Genomic DNA, 16051 nt, shown 5'->3' with positions numbered 1-16051 from the left:
GTCAAAAGAATTTCGCGCGAACGATATCTAATCGGCAATGGTTTCATTGAGTGTTCATGACACGAGTAGATGTAACTGATAATCGATAACGTTTAGGAAGGAGATTGTCGAGGGTATCTAGCGCGAAGCAGCGAGACCATCGGTCCCCGAGGAAGAGACGGTAGTACGCGGCGACGGTTTTGGCGCGCGTATTTCAGCTGTCGCGCGCGGCCGGCAGATGGCCGATACCCACACCGGCTCATTGTTGTTCGCGCGCGCGTCTCACGGATACGCCGGCACGCATACGTATACGGAGGAGAAGATCGACACGAAGCACGAAGGGTTCCGGCCGTCTATCCGACTGTGGCGTTCTTATGAAGGGCGGCGAAGGAACGACGACGCGTCCCTCGTCATGCCTAAACGTGGATCTGTGAAAGTGCCTTCGGACTCGTCTCGATTAACGCGAATTACGTTATGAGAAACTAAAAGAACACACGCTGTTACCGGTAAGTTTCGCTCTCTGCTACAAAGTAAACTCGAGGGTATCATCCCTGTGAGCGCGAGATGAATCTCGTCCATCGTTCGTATAATCGCGAAAAAAAGAAAAGAGGAAGAAAATATCAATTTCCCTTGGACGTAATCGCGAGAAAGCTTTACACCTACACCACGATATTATTCTTCACCACCACCACCAATAATCGCTCGTTCGTACGTTCGTCAGCGCATGCGTGGGCACGCGAGGCAACACACTCGCGCGCGTCCACGCTTTTCCGCGGTTGCATATACGCGCACCGGCGGCGCATACGCGATCTTGTGTAGACACAGACACAGCTGGTGGCGGCGGCTCGCGTACACCTCGCGAGAGAGAGAAGCCCTCTCTTTCCCTCCCTCTCCCTTCCACCGGGCATTCGCGTATACGCACGGACACGCGGCTAGTTGTTCCCTGCTGACTCTCTCTCTCTCTCTCTCTCTTCTTTCTTTGTCTCTCTTGGCATTGCCAGCACCGGCGCACGCGGCACACATTATCCGTTTCTCGTAGCCCGAAGACCGGCCAGTCGTGCCAGCGCGCCACAGAGCCAGGCCTCGTTCCGTACACACGATTCGGTTGAGAAAGGAAGGATCTGCACGAGCCGGCCTCGTGTGTGTGCGCGCGCGACATATTCCGAGAAATACTCGGGCGACGAGATTCTCTTCTCGCTCTCTCGCCGGCGAGACTCTCTTGATCGGCGGCCCCCACGAGTCGAGCCGTCGAGCCGTCGAGCCGCCGAACATGCCGAGGCGGGGCTCGCTGTAAAGTAAAGACCCTCGAGCGGGCGCGTCACGCCGCATTCTCGACATTCGAGGCGAAGAGCAATCGAAAAACCACGTCGTCGGCGCCCGGGGGTCGCCGCCGCGTGAAAACATTCCCCGAATCCTACGCATTTTCTTCGGGATAGGGAAAGAGAGAGAGAGAGAGAGAGAAAAAAAAACGACGGCTTGTCCGAGGCTTTGTGAATAAGCCTAGAGCTTTTCGGGCTGGCTACCTGCGTCGTTGATCCCCCGGCCTCTGTGCGTATAGAGCGTAATCGTGTGGCGGCGTCGAACCGCGCGCAGAAAATGGATACCGTGCTTTAGCAGCACGGTCGGAGAGAAACGGCCCAGGCCTCGGAGAGAGAAGGAGAGATATCCGGCGGAGAGAAAGGGAGGAAGAAGTACGACGAATATGTAAAGCTAATATACGCGACGACGACGACGACGACGACGACGACGAGGACGAGGACGAGGACGAGCACGAGGACGAGCACGAGCTCGAGCGTACGAAGGGAAGCGGGTCGGTCGCTCTATAAATCCGAGATACATCTCTTGACGTAATCGGGGAGCCTCTCTCGACGTAGCAAGGGCGGCTTTTCTCTCTTTCTATTCCGTCTACTCTATTCCGAGCGATTCTTTACCGCGTATCCGATAAAATTCTATCGTTCTCGAGAGTGCCAGGACCACGAGTCGTTCGCCTATCAAGAGATTCTCGGGATTGCTCGGGAAATGCTCGACCTCGCGGTCCTGTGTGATACGCGCCGTACGCTGGCCTGCTGATTCTCCTCCCGGAAGAGAGCGCGGGTCTCCGTCTCAAAATACTACGTTTGCAAAGCAGCCAAGTAAGTAGAAAAGAGAAAAGAGGAAACGCGCGCGCGAGGAAAAGAGAGAAAGAGAGAGAGAGAGAGAGATCTTTTCGCTCTGACACTGACTTCCGTCTCTCTTTTTTCGCTCCATCGAAACGTGCGTCGTCGTTTGCATTTGACTTTCTCGCTCGCAAACAGGTCAGCACACAGTTGCCCTGGCTCGAACGTCCTCTGCTCGTCGATAGGAAGCATCGTTTCGTCACGAGTATCGGTTAGAGAGGCGTCTACTCTTCGGTGAACATCCCTGGCCAGCGTGCGATCGCGTTGGTTTCTCTCTAACGTGCCGGTGTAGCGTGCCTTACTAAGGATTACCCCTCTCTTATGGTCGGTATCTCGTCTTGGCTCTTTAAACGAGAGTCGGCCGCGATGTTGGCGATGTATGTATATATGTATTCGTGTGCGTGCGTGTGGCGCGTACCTCCCGGCCGGATCCGGCATTCGTGTGCGCGTATGTGTGTGTGTGTGTGTGTGTGTGTGTGCATACCATCCTCTCTCTCTCTCGTATATATGTACACATACGCATTTTACTCGCCCGAACGAAAGTGCGCGTGTCACGAAAGTTGCGATTTCGATTCTCGTTACGGTATACGATATACAATATTATATAGATACACATTCGACGAACGCTCTTCTCGATCGACGCATAGTCGAGAGATAAAGATCGCATAAACATTGATTTACACGGGGAAAGATGTATTATATTGTGATATATTTTACAATTTCGCCGATAGCTTTCCTTCTCTCTTCTTCGATCCAAAGCTCTCGAGAGGTTAATCGAGAATTCTGACAATCGATGATGACGCGAGAACGTCAGAGCCCACGCACGTGTGTGGCCTTCAACAGCTGATTGGCCTAAGACGCGTGATTGCCGACACCACCCGCGTTTTTCGCTAGAGGAGGTTAGTTATAGTAGAAAAGGCAAGGAAAAAAAAAAGCAATTAGTCTCGTGAAATACTATATACACTCGGTCTCATCTTTCGAAACTTCGAATCAGCTAAAGAAGATACAGAAAGAAATCGTATAGCATTAAAGGGAGACGATATAGTGCTAAATGATTCGACACTCCTGCAAGAGCGAGAGAAGAACGGGCGAAAGAGAGAGAGAGAGAGAGACGGCTTTCTGTCATCACATCTGGTTGCCTGGTTGCCTCGTGCGAGACATGTCACGTTTACATTCTCGCAAAGCACACGTTCTATAGATATCGTCGACGTTGTCGCCGCGGTGGCGTTTCCCCTCCTCGACGCACTAAAAATCCCGAAGTCGGTATTTCATATCGTAACCCGGTCGATCGCGCGAGTTAGTCGCAACTAGTAACGTAAAGCATATATTCCTCTCTTTTTGGAGTAAGTAGTTCGCGTTTGTCCACGTTTCCAACACAACATACATACTCGAAATCGATATTCTTATCGATTCTATCAACCGTGATTTCATACAAAACCAATTGCGGATCGTTCTTCTCGTGGATGGCCAATCAACGGGCAGGAAGCTGTATTTCATTTATCGCGAGATGAAAAATGTGTTATATACGTGAACACGAGCAGATGGTTTTGCGCGTGTCAGAAAAATCAATCTCGCGTTCTTCGATAATCGCTCCGATGGGATTTATTCAATTTTCGTAGCGCGACTTAACCTTGAAATTGATCGAGATAACAACCGACCAATCGATAGGCGTCGTACATTGCTCCCAACCTTCGAGACGCAAATTGCAATGCCTCTCTTGCCTAGAGAGATTCCCAAAACTCCCGCTAGAGAGTTATGCGTATCCGGCTGAAGGGATCAGGCCTTGCTTCAGCTCGCTATTCTTTATGATCCTGATCCTAGACTCTTTTTTTTTTTTTTCCTCGGTCTGGTGATATTCAGGATGCGCCATCGAAATTGAATGTATCCCTGTTTAAATGTTCAAGTATATTTTAACATCGTTAATTACATCTGTAACTTTTTTTTATTAGATTTGAATATGCATAAAATCATATAAATAATAAATAGAATTTATTTTCTTATCTCTAGGAAAAGTTACAAAATTTTTTTATATATTATCGGAAAGAGTTTGATAAATTAAAATGACAATACGTGATATATATATATAAGTACATGATGGATATTTTTGCACAATCCTGATGTGCTATTTTTTTAAACCACCCTTCGAACGATCTCATCTTAAAACGTTTTGTTCTTTTTTTTTTTTTTTTCTTTCTTTCAAAGTTCCTCGAGTACAATCGTTCAGGCCAAGCGTTCAGAATAAAGATGTTGAGAATCGTTGTTTTAAAACAGAGAAAGCTCGGAAATAATTTTATATTGAAACTATATATTTTTTAAACGTATTAATTATCTCATATGTTATCTTTATATTGTAAATTTGTGTAGAAAAAAAAGAGGAGTATACGTGGTAAATTATACACGATATTACTGACGCAGATACTATACATGAGAAATGATCTTTTTTTTTTTCCCAAGTATATAATTTTTTGGTTTGTAATGTCTAATAAATATATACACTGTTATGCGTAGTTGACACACAAATTAATGTTCAAGTATAGAAAATTATTGTTTCACGCAAATATCTCAATCCTCGAAACTATATACACTAAACATCTATCCTTATTATTGTAAACTTGAAGGGAAAAAAAAAAAAGCCAATAATTAACAATTTCGAACTTGTTAACGAAATCGATGATAATGATGAAACAATGTTAGCCGTGTCTTTTAAAAGATAATCGATCGATCAGCTGTTGGCGTTTTGAACGCATTTTTTGAGAGGTACTCAAGGATAGAAATTATATAATTTATATAATTTCGACAAGTTTTTTGACGCTATAGATAATCGGGCTGTAAAATGTATCGAAAATTGTATGAGTTCTATTTTATTTATTTAATCATTGTATGTTGAAAGTTTAAGTTAATTTTCAAAAAAAGTCGCAAATTAATTATTCATTCACAGAATAATGTAAGAGAGATGAATCATTTATTTATTTATTTGGGACAATAGAATTATTTTTTTTTTTTTTTTTTTTGCATTGAAAATCAAAGTCTCAAAGTGTCATTGCAAAAAGATTTTTTTTTTTCTCAGCCGAATATTTGATATCTTTTATTCCTATAAGATTTCACGGAATTATTGTGCAAGTATAAATGTGCAATTTCTTTTATTCTCAGATTTTCATGTATACAAGCATGTAGAAATTATATTCTGTTAAATTTCTTTCGCGGCCAAATTTTATTGCGCGTCCGACTTAAAGCACACGCGCGGCGCAATCCTATCCCGCCAGAGAGATGCTAATATCGCGCAATATATAGTTACTTAAGCGCGGTGTGCTCGTCCTTATATTATTTCCGTTATTGCTCGTAGGGTATATAATGTATGTACCATAATCGGTTTTTCGACGCGCGGATGAGGTCGCTCTCCTCGTGTCAACACGAGCGCGTCTTCTTCCCCTGTGAGAGTTTTGGGATTTAAAAATGACACTCATCCGCGTGTAACCCATCGACGACAGGCACGCACGCGGTGAGCAGCAGCGGTTAGCGGCCGAAAATGCGGAGTGTGTTTAGAAATAGGTCTGTGCGCGCCCCCGCGATTCTTCCTCTTATACCTTTCGCGTCGATCGGTCGTTTACTGTGATCGCCTCCTCGAATATTGCCCGATGTTCCTTCTACGAGGAATTGCGCGAAAAAAATTTATATTAACAAAAGTCATTGAATCGAAATGTTTAATCACATCAATTTGTTGTTGTACTTAATTAATGCATTGGAAATAGCTTCATTTATTATATTAAATTTTATATATATATATATAAAATTCATATTTTTATTTTCTCTCTCTCTCTCTCTCTCTCTCTCTCTCTCTCTCTCTCTCTCTCTCTTTGAAATATCCTTCAAAATATTTATAGTACAGTCCCAGGCTATCATATTATTTACTCTTTGCTTTCCTATTGTTTATCACTTGTTGGATTCTGAAAAATCTATAATTAAAGAATACGAATCTAGCTTTTTTGTAATTTTATAATTTCCTAGTTTTTTATATGTGTATTATTATTTTAGACACAATCATTGTACCAAGATGCCTCGAGTAAGGAGACAAGTGATCCTGGAGGATCCAGCTAGGCCTGTTACACCAGATATGGCGGAAACAAAGTTGTGTATGTCATTTGTAATGAAATTTGTATATTCAAATTTCTCATACTATTTTTTATCACTGTAATGTTTTTCAGATTAATTCATTCAGATAATATCTTTTTACAGTAAAGTCTGAGTTTTTGGATGACGGATCCTTGGATGAGGTCCAACCACAGAAGGTGGCAGAAGAAACACCGAGCCCTCATTTACAAGATCATCAATACGGACAAACACCTTGTTACCAAATAACAAGGAAACCCACACAACCACCGCCAAGAGCTGAGGTAAACTGATTAATAAATGACGATAATAAATTGTGATGACAAGATAAAATTTCTACATTGTGTAAATATATAATATATTTAAAGGCGTTATCACACGTTAGCATAAGAGTTGACTGATTAAAGTTGCAGTTTGTTTCCTTCTTGATAGATATCAATTCAAGCGGTAAAAAGAAGACTGAATTTGGAGGTAGGGACAACTGGTCCCAGCCAATCTGCCTTCAAAGCTCCCAGAGGTAAACGTAGAAGATCCGGTTCCAACTCTTTAACTGGCCACACACCCACCAAAAGTAAATTTTGTTTTTGTTTTGTGACCTTTTCTCCGTTTTTTTCTTTTCTTTCTCTGTCATTTAAGGAAGAATCGATTGTTGTATTGCAGCCAAAACTGTAGAAAGGACACGGTATGATACCTCTTTGAGTTTACTCACAAAGAAGTTTATTCACTTAGTTGAAAGCAGTCAGGATGGTGTGGTCGACTTGAATGTAGCATCAGAGAAGTTGGAGGTACAAAAACGTCGTATATACGACATTACTAATGTTTTAGAGGGCATTGGTATCTTAGAGAAGAAAAGTAAAAACAATATCCAGTGGAAGTACGTTATTTGCTAGTATATTATGTTTTACCGTTTATTGTCGATGATATCGAGAAAGCGGAAGATTACATACGTGGTATAAATTACTTGTTACAGAGGCGGTCAGTTACCGAATAATCGGAACGATATTGCCAATCTGAGGAGAGAAGTTGCAGATCTAGAAGCTAAAGAAAATACACTTGACCGATTGATCCATGGTGCTGATAAAAACCTACGCGAACTTTGCGCGGACAGACAATACGCTTATGTAACGTATCACGACTTACGTTCAGTTTCAATGTACAAAAACCAAGCTATTATGGCTGTGAAAGCCCCGCCGGAAGCTACCCTCCATGTCCCACAACCTATCAATAATTTTGGTCAACAAAAGGTAAAATACGAGTAAAATGTTTCATATTGTTTATATTATATCTTATATTGTTTTTTAATGTCAAGGAAAATTATTTATATATTATTTTATGCTCTCTGGTAACAATAGAATATTGTACATAAATTTATATATGTTGTATTCCTTTTAAAAAAAATACAATAATATATTTTCAGCTTCAAATGCACATGAGGTCGGAACACGGAGAGATAGAAGTGTTTTTGTGTCCTGACGATCCCGCAGTTAAAACATCACCTTATTCCGGATATACGACAACGCAAACTGTGCCTCAATCAAAAGAATTATCTGACATACCTTGTTTGTCTCCTGAATTGGTTAAGAAAGAAAGCGATGTGCGAGTCGAATCAGTACCTTCCGATGAGAGTTCTATGAATACTCGTCTGTGTACCCCTGTAACTACAGTTACCAATATAACAGGCATGAAGGATGCATTCCTATGCGAATCTGACGATTATGGACCAATGGGCGGTGGCAAATTCCAACTTCAAACAGAGGATCAAATCAGCACTTCAGGTAGGATTACAAGGAATTAATGCTTTGGTTCTTTAACTTGCTTGAATAGCTTTCTTCTTATTCTAAATGACTGGTTTAGTGTAAGTGTAGCACAATTGCTAAATTAATTTTAAAAAGAATTACATTAACAAAAAATAAAGAAAAGGTAATTCTTTTTTTATGAACTTTATTCTAGATATTGATATTATTCTATTTTTAGATCTCTTATATTTTCTATATATCTATATCCATATAAATCCGTATTTAATATTTTTTTATTTGGGGAACTATAACTCATCTTTTATTTTATCAATGTATTATTTCCCTATATGTGCATTTTAAAAAATTTCATTATTTTATTCTTTTATTCTTATATATAGAATATATTGTTAAACAAAAATTGCAAAAATTTAAATGAAACATTTAAATATGTAAAAAATTGATATATTGAATGTACAAAGTTATTTAAATTTTTTTTTGTTAAAAATTATGAATTGTTAATTTCCTTTTGTTATATGTAATATTTTTTGTTATTAAACAATATTCTAAAATCCAATAATATATTTTGTAAATATATAATTTTATCTCTCTTTTTACACATTTAAAATATACGCTCATGTTTCTAAAAATATTAAAAAAGATCAATGTTGTGTACAATTGTGCAATATATATAATATTGTCTTATAACAGGCATTAAAAAATTGAGTAATACTCATTTAGGAAAATATATGAAATATATCAATATTTTAACAAATATGCTTTTAATTCTTGTTGCATATTTTAAATATGTATTATATCTTCTTTTCTTTACCAATTCTCTTTCTTATGTTTTGCTTGCGCAAAATTTCTAATGCTTTATTTAGTCTGATGCTTTATCTAGTAAGCTATAAATATATAGTTGTATTTTTTGTTTGTTTTTTTTTTTAATAAAAGTATTTCTAAACTTTTTTGTCTTTGTATTACTAAAAAATATTTCCGATATGTTATACGTTCTTTTTTCTTATTGAAACTTTTGCGTAACATACACCACATGTGGTTTAACATAATTATCTTACAAACACACATTATTTACTTCTTTTTTATTTACATAATTATTTACTCGTTATGATTATTTTTACAATCAGTATTTTCTTGCTTGAAAGGAATGTATTGCATGTTACAATCTTAATACTCACTCATGATTGAATCTTATTCAAACAAAAGGTAGCGAGAAAAATTAGATATTTCCATACATATAATTTAATACAATTTGTATTACCTTTTTTTTGAATATTTCTATATTACCTTTTCACCAATGGATGATGACCGTACCCTGATGGAGCTCTGGCTGTGACTTGTGTATTAAAATTATTCAAATCACATCACAGGCAGAGTTCTAGTTAGGTAACGGTTTCAAACAGCAAAGCTCGTGTCGTGCGAAGGTACGTTTATTTACACTAACTATTAGGTTTTCTTTATTCTGTGTATTTTATATAATATTATATACAATCATTGCCATATAATCAATACACGAATGGAAAACAAAGATTTCCATGCACAAGAGTTTTTGTAATTATCTTCAACACACAATTTGTAGACAAACCTATATGCAATTTAGAAATCAATACGATCGACCCGAATTTTGCAACAGTTTTATTTTAATATCATAAATAGCAATTTTCTTACGATTATAACTAAACTAAATGTTACAGAAACATTTTGCTGCATTCATTGCTTTCGAAACTAATTTAATAAAAGCTTGTAGATCTGTTTTTGGCAAATTGCTCTTAACATATAATTTTAGGGACTAACAATATGCATTGATAGTATTTTTTAACCCTTTATACATATATACAGTGACAAACTGCAAAAAAAATACAAAATTCTTGCTATGCGCTTTAAACACAATATAGAATTTTTTATGTAGAATTTTTTATGGGTATCAACAAACTCAGAATTATTCTCTCAAATAATTATTTGCAAACAATCTAATAAAAATAGTGTGCATTTCTCAATAATCTGTTTGTGATAAAGGAATTTAAAAATATTGGTGGATTTGATGTTACAACAAGTCCATCATTCTTCTCACTTTTGTTACAGATCTGAATTCGATTCTCGATTTTGGAGAGCAACTGCTGAGTTTGGAACCGCCTCTCTCTGAAAACGACTACTCGTTCTCGTTAGGCACCGAGGAGGGTCTGTCGGATCTCTTCGATTTCAAATTCTAGGAATATCGTCGCTATTGTAAGAGCGTTCTTATCTATTTTGGGCTATCACTCTGAGTTTGGTACTCAAATGGATGAAAACTGCTTTGTCAGTTTTATAATGCTCCTTCGTGTTAGACAATAGATGGTTGACATTTTTGTTTCCGCGTGTCGATCTTTGCAAGGAATCGCGAACATGCAAAGTCGTTTTTATTTATTTACTGCTTCCTCGAGCAAACGTTTATCGACGTGTGAAACTTGATTATCACGTTTTATGTGTATGGTTAACTTTGAAAGCACAATAACGAAATGATTAAGCACGCCCGCATGACGCAATTTGTTAAATATTCGTCTTCTTAAGAAACCAATGATAGATTATAAATACAAAAATTATATAGAATGGTATATACGTTTTCGTAAACGATTTTACTCTAGCTGATCCATTATTATCTGTTCCATGGAGAAATTATAAAAGGCAATGTTGTTATCGATCCATCGGAATATTTTACTATTCTCAATATTTTTTTCTTCGCGTATACATTTCGTTTCGGAATGTCTCGTTTTAATTGCTTTGTTTTTCGGATCGCAAATTCCGGATGCAGAGAAGCCGAACTGGATGAAGCACAGGAAAAACATATCACGACATTGTTAACACGTGCTTCCGGCTTGATCGATGATCTGCATCGATCGCGTTTGCGGAATGGATCGCGAAAACTTTTGAACAAAGAAGGGGCGTTTGAAGAGAGCGAAGGCGGTTTTTCGTGCAATCTGTAATAATATTATAAATTGAGCTAAGAGATATAGAGAGAAAAGAGAGAATGTATTCGGGAATTCTCAGAGAGAGGAGAGACTGTGTCGGACAACGACCTATAATTGCTTTACTTAGTTGTCCAATGCCCGTGAAACGAATAAGACGATCAAGAGAGTCATCAAGTTTTTTTTCTAGTGTAAAAGTCTCAAGTGGGGCGAGAAGAGAAAAAAAGCGAAACACACGAGATGAATATCCGGATGGCAATCTCTTCTTACCATTCGCGTCATTGGAAACGGACGAGTTTTTAAATTATATTCAAGACTGTCATCTGGATGATGCATGTTTTGTAACATATAACGGATGCATATTACCTCGTTGACAAATTGTTCGACAGTACAGTAGTCTTTATTCCGCGTACTTTGATATAATTGGTCGAATTCTTGGCAATCGTGACGAATATTGAAGTCGTTTCTCGTTTTAAATACATTGCTTTATTGGATGGGAGCGGAATGGAACGCGATGACCAGTGATTGTTGTTACGGCGATTATGTTATTAGTCGATTAGAGAGGTCACATACTAATTAGCTTCTTTTCATCGATATATGGCAAAGATGAATGAAGATAAACTCGAAATATAACACGAGGGTATAAACAAATGAAAGATCTTAGGCTATATCGTTTACATTTAAATGCGTATTTAATTCCGATTTCATAACGATCATCGTCTAAGATCCACATTCAGGATACAGTATCATTCTGGAACTGATTATGGGGAGTTTTCAAAGAGAGAGAGAGAGAGAGAGAGAGAGAGAGAGAGAGAGAGAGTGAGTGAGTGAGTGAGAAAGTTTCTTACCGGTGAACACTTGAATCTTGTTGAGAAGAACGCGGAATGGAATTTAGTTCTGTTGAGCGAGATTCGCGTAAAAATATATATCTTCTTGTTTCTCGAGAGCTCAAGAATACACTGGGAAAATTGTCTCGTCTGGAAGTCTCCCTTATAAGGATGTACTCTAACGTACAACTTAGTGTACGTCCAAAGCCATAGTGCCTACAAAATAACGATCATACCCTTCTGCAATTGTAAATACTTTACAAACATAATTATGTAAGCTCATAAAAACATACGTATGTGCGTATACATATATATTATATGTAAGAACGTAACGATTCTCTCTCACACACACAAAAAAAAATGGACAGATGCTACAAACATCTCATTACATGTAATTAACGTAAAAATACGGCTCACACACTTATTTTTAATATATTAATATTATTAATTATTATTAAAACATTAAACGAAACGAAATATTAGTTTATATATGAAATATATAATTTCATTTATATAGATATACGTACATGTAATACGTATTTAAATTTATGATGAACAAACATTGTGCAGGATAACAAACTTGCATTAAATGCGTGTTGAAAAGATTTAAAATATTTCGAATATATTTTAATCGGTAAATAAATTAAATTAAAATCAGTAATTATAATCAGATATGTAATACTATTTTGTACATAATTCAAGAGTAATGTTTAAAGATTCGTAAAATATTCCACAAAATATGACATTTTATATATCTCGAATTAGATTATCCCTCAAAATATCTCAATAAATTTAAAATATCACATTGTTACACATAGATATTTGCAAAATAAGCCTACACGAAAAAAATCAAGAAAGGCTTCAGTTTAATTAATATCACGATGACAAATTGTTACTTTGCACAATGTTCGCTGTGCTCTCATTCACGACAGCCGGGAAAAATGTTATGTTACTCTTGTTTTTGTTTTCCAATTAAGCGGCGTCAAGCGCTTTTTTTCATACGCCACGAAAAGGCAATGAGAAGTCGAATAAAAGAGCAAAGCGTATGAGTGCATTAAATATGAAAACGAGAGCGGAAAAAAGAAAGAAAGAGAGAGAGAGGAATGTATTTGTGTGTATGCGCGCGCGCGCGCGCGTGTGTGTGTGTGTGTATGATATCGTCAAAATGAATATTAAACGAAGGATTTCGGTCTTTTGAATATACCACACACAAGTGAGAAGTTGCGATATTTTCTACCTGAAGATTTACAGGACGTCGCGAGATCCGAATGCGGGGACGCACACGCAATCGTGGCTGAGGAAAAAAGAGAACATGAACGATATTATCAAAGAGAAGACACAAAAGTATATTTAAAACTCATTCTATCTTTGTAGCGAATATCTGGAGACAGCTGCAACTCTGTTAAATATTAATGGGTTTGCAATTGTCTTCGGGAATAATGCATATTTGCAAGATCAAAAAGAAACTTTAAATGTGTATTTAATCGAAAACAGTATCTTTATTTGTGTAAAATTACACATTTATATATGTAAACAATAATAAATGAAACTAGAAGCCACGCCTTCGGATTCCGCAGCGATTCCTGTTTTAGAATATTTCATCGCGAAAAAGATGGCATATATACATCGTTTGATTTTTAACTTGAGGCATTCGTGAATCTACATTTTCTAGCAGCCTGTCGGATAACGTTTCCTTTTTTTTCGAACGTTTAAGAACGAGACTTGCCGTCACGAAGAACGCAGGACCTTTTCATAATCTAATTAAAGGTGCCAATAAAAAGACACGCGCGAGAGAAAGAGATATTATTTTCTGTTGATTGATAGAACGCGGTAGATGACTGTAGGTGATGTATCATTTTTAATTAGCTCTTTGTTTTTATTATTATCGATAAAGGAAAGAAAGAAGAAAAAAAAGAGAGAGAGAGAGAGTTAAAGAAAGATCATCAAAGTTGGCCATCGAGAGTAGTAGTTTATAAAATTTTGTGACAGCGCATTTATATATGCGCTCTCTTTCGATCTTTATATATTTGAGAGACTGTTTAGGACCGATGGCAAACGCTAATTAAACACTGATCGATCATCGTAAAGAAGAAAATTACAAAATAAAAATGAAGGAAGAATCGAGTAATGTATTATTACGACAAATACATTTTGTCACATTTTAAAAAGTGGGTCCAGCCTGCTAAAAGAACACTGCAGAAAAGAAAGTGACAAAATATAATCTTATGTAACATCGTATATAGAGAAAAATATGCGCATTCCTTATCCCTCATGACAAAAAAATCCCGCATTAATTATAAATCTCTATACCCGTATGAATATAATCGCATCGTGTCGAGATTTATAATTTTATTATTTTCACATGGACACGCCAAGTTTTATTCAATTTAATTTGATTTGCTCAGTAAATTCATTAAATTAGATATTAATTAACATTTCAAATTGTTTGAAATTAAGACACTAGATGCATGATTAAAATAAAATTTTCTAGTTTCAAGAATTTTTTTTTTTTTTTTTTAATATATAATTTATTTTGAAATTATAAGAGGACATTTATTATATGCATTAACTTTGTTACAGTTGACTTTCCTTATTAATTGCAAAACTTTCAAAAACTAGTTTAAAAAATTTCGTTTCGTTAATTTATAGGAAAGAAAACATGATCTTTTATTTACACAACATCAAACGATTCGAAATATTTTGTCACGTCAAGCAAATCTATCGACTCTGACAATGAGCGCGGGAAAAGGCGAAAGAATAAACGTCAGTTTGAAAATTCTCTAGAATATCACATCTAGCTCCTTTCCGCTGATCCTGAAAAAGGCGGGAAATCAACGCGGGGTTAGACGTTCTCTAGGGAACTATCTAGGGGAACAGTCCAGTTTACGGTACAATTGCAACGCGTAACATATCTAGTCCGTTTGAAATGTATTGTTATTATGTTAAAATTATTTTTTTATAGTATTGTAATATGCGAAAACGTGATTCTAAGAACCAATTTGATCCAAGAATCAGGAAAATTAGAAATTTAACGATGTTCGCCAGGATACTCTACACAACTATATATATATATATATATATATATATATATAGGTACGACGCACCGATATTATATATATATATATAACGTATAAATTTTGTAATTTAAAATATTTTTATAAAAAAATGTTTATATATAGAAGAGTAGAAGAAATTATTTTCATTTTCAACTGATTATTTCATTTTTATATCTTTAAAATCTCGTCCTTTTTAAACTGAAACATTGATTTTTATTACAATCACAACTCGATGTAGCTAAATAATTTTCAACTCCGAATTGTTTTGATTTTGAAATTCACAAGCTTCTATTATTGATTTATTATTCATTATTCCATATATTGTACAAGTTTTTTGAAACTTACATATATATATATATATATATATATATATATATATATATATATATATATATATATAAATGGAACTATATATATCAATAGCTCCGATTCGCGCTGGTAAATCGACGCATAAGAAAATACAATTTTGTAAAAAAAAAAAAAAGGAAGAAAAAGGGGTGAAAGAAAATAGCCTATTTTTCGTAGAAATAATATAAAAAATCGCATAATAAAAGTAATATCCGTGAAATATCAAAACAGTCGTTAAAAAAATAACGTTGATCTTGAATACATGTAAAAACGAGAAGCTTTCTTTAATCATTATATCGTTCTCCCAAAAAACGAGTATTATTGTACAAAGTATATACTAATATATTAAATATATGCATAGTACGCAAGTTATACTATTAATTTGCATACTACGCATGCAATTTGGGGGAAGGTACAATGTTAAATGTGGGTCGTTTATTCTGCGCACGATGAGAAACTTACTCGCTATATGTCGTATGGTTGTGCAGTGTTCGTAATTATAACAATTTATATGGAAATTACATATATAATTATTAGAGCGCGCGTTATTAGCTTCGGGAAGATATAACGATGAGGAATTATATATCTACAAAATTTTTTCGTTTTTGCCATAAAACAGCATTAATGGATGACTCGGTGCCTTACTTTCGCAATATTTTGAGATATTTTTCGTTCAACTCGATCATTCGCAGCAGATAGCGTCTTTTATTCATTTACATATCATCAATATTAATATTTCAGATAAAATTATTTAGTACGAAAAGATATACAATGTTTTTGTCAGTTCGGATACAGAGATCTTTTCAGTACAACAGCTTTTTCCGGGATTTTTTGAAATCTTGATTAAAAATATTATATCATTATATTTAGAAAATTATTATTATC

At 36.3% G+C, this 16051-nt stretch overlaps 1 protein-coding gene across 6 annotated transcripts; it reads left to right on the top strand.

The window, feature by feature from the left end:
* The first annotated feature begins 192 nt into the window (after window positions 1-192).
* On the top strand, window positions 193-14195 carry LOC138935250 (transcription factor E2F2). 6 transcript variants are annotated; one of them, XM_070299765.1, is made up of 9 exons: window positions 5604-5684; window positions 6168-6265; window positions 6369-6526; window positions 6675-6813; window positions 6903-7116; window positions 7213-7486; window positions 7660-8017; window positions 10076-10219; window positions 10782-14193. In XM_070299765.1, the coding sequence occupies exons 1-8, from the start codon at window positions 5662-5664 to the stop codon at window positions 10201-10203; spliced, it is 1392 nt and encodes a 463-aa protein (XP_070155866.1). In that variant the 5' UTR covers window positions 5604-5661; the 3' UTR covers window positions 10204-10219; window positions 10782-14193. The 6 variants fall into 6 exon arrangements, with proteins under 6 accessions (XP_070156038.1, XP_070155949.1, XP_070156122.1 ...); XM_070299937.1 differs by lacking the exon at window positions 5604-5684 and adding an exon at window positions 193-485 and having other exon boundaries at window positions 10076-14195; XM_070299848.1 differs by lacking the exon at window positions 5604-5684 and adding an exon at window positions 826-2111 and having other exon boundaries at window positions 10076-14194.
* Window positions 14196-16051: the final 1856 nt, after the last annotated feature.

Source organism: Polyergus mexicanus, unplaced genomic scaffold, assembly GCF_030449975.1.
Source record: "Polyergus mexicanus isolate NDT 795.1 unplaced genomic scaffold, iyPolMexi1.0 SCAF_1, whole genome shotgun sequence".
Classification (NCBI taxonomy): domain Eukaryota; kingdom Metazoa; phylum Arthropoda; class Insecta; order Hymenoptera; family Formicidae; genus Polyergus; species Polyergus mexicanus.
The sequence above is the reverse complement of the archived record's forward strand: the minus strand, read 5'-3'. Positions and strand labels throughout refer to the sequence as shown.

Excerpts from the sequence above, each read along its gene's own strand:
- LOC138935250 (XM_070299722.1), top strand. The coding sequence starts at position 5,662 with ATGCGGAGTGTGTTTAGAAATAG. Across the intron at positions 5,685-6,167 it reads CGGAGTGTGTTTAGAAATAG|ACACAATCATTGTACCAAGA; the intron begins GTCTGTGCGCGC and ends TTATTATTTTAG. Across the intron at positions 7,487-7,659 it reads ATAATTTTGGTCAACAAAAG|CTTCAAATGCACATGAGGTC; the intron begins GTAAAATACGAG and ends ATATATTTTCAG.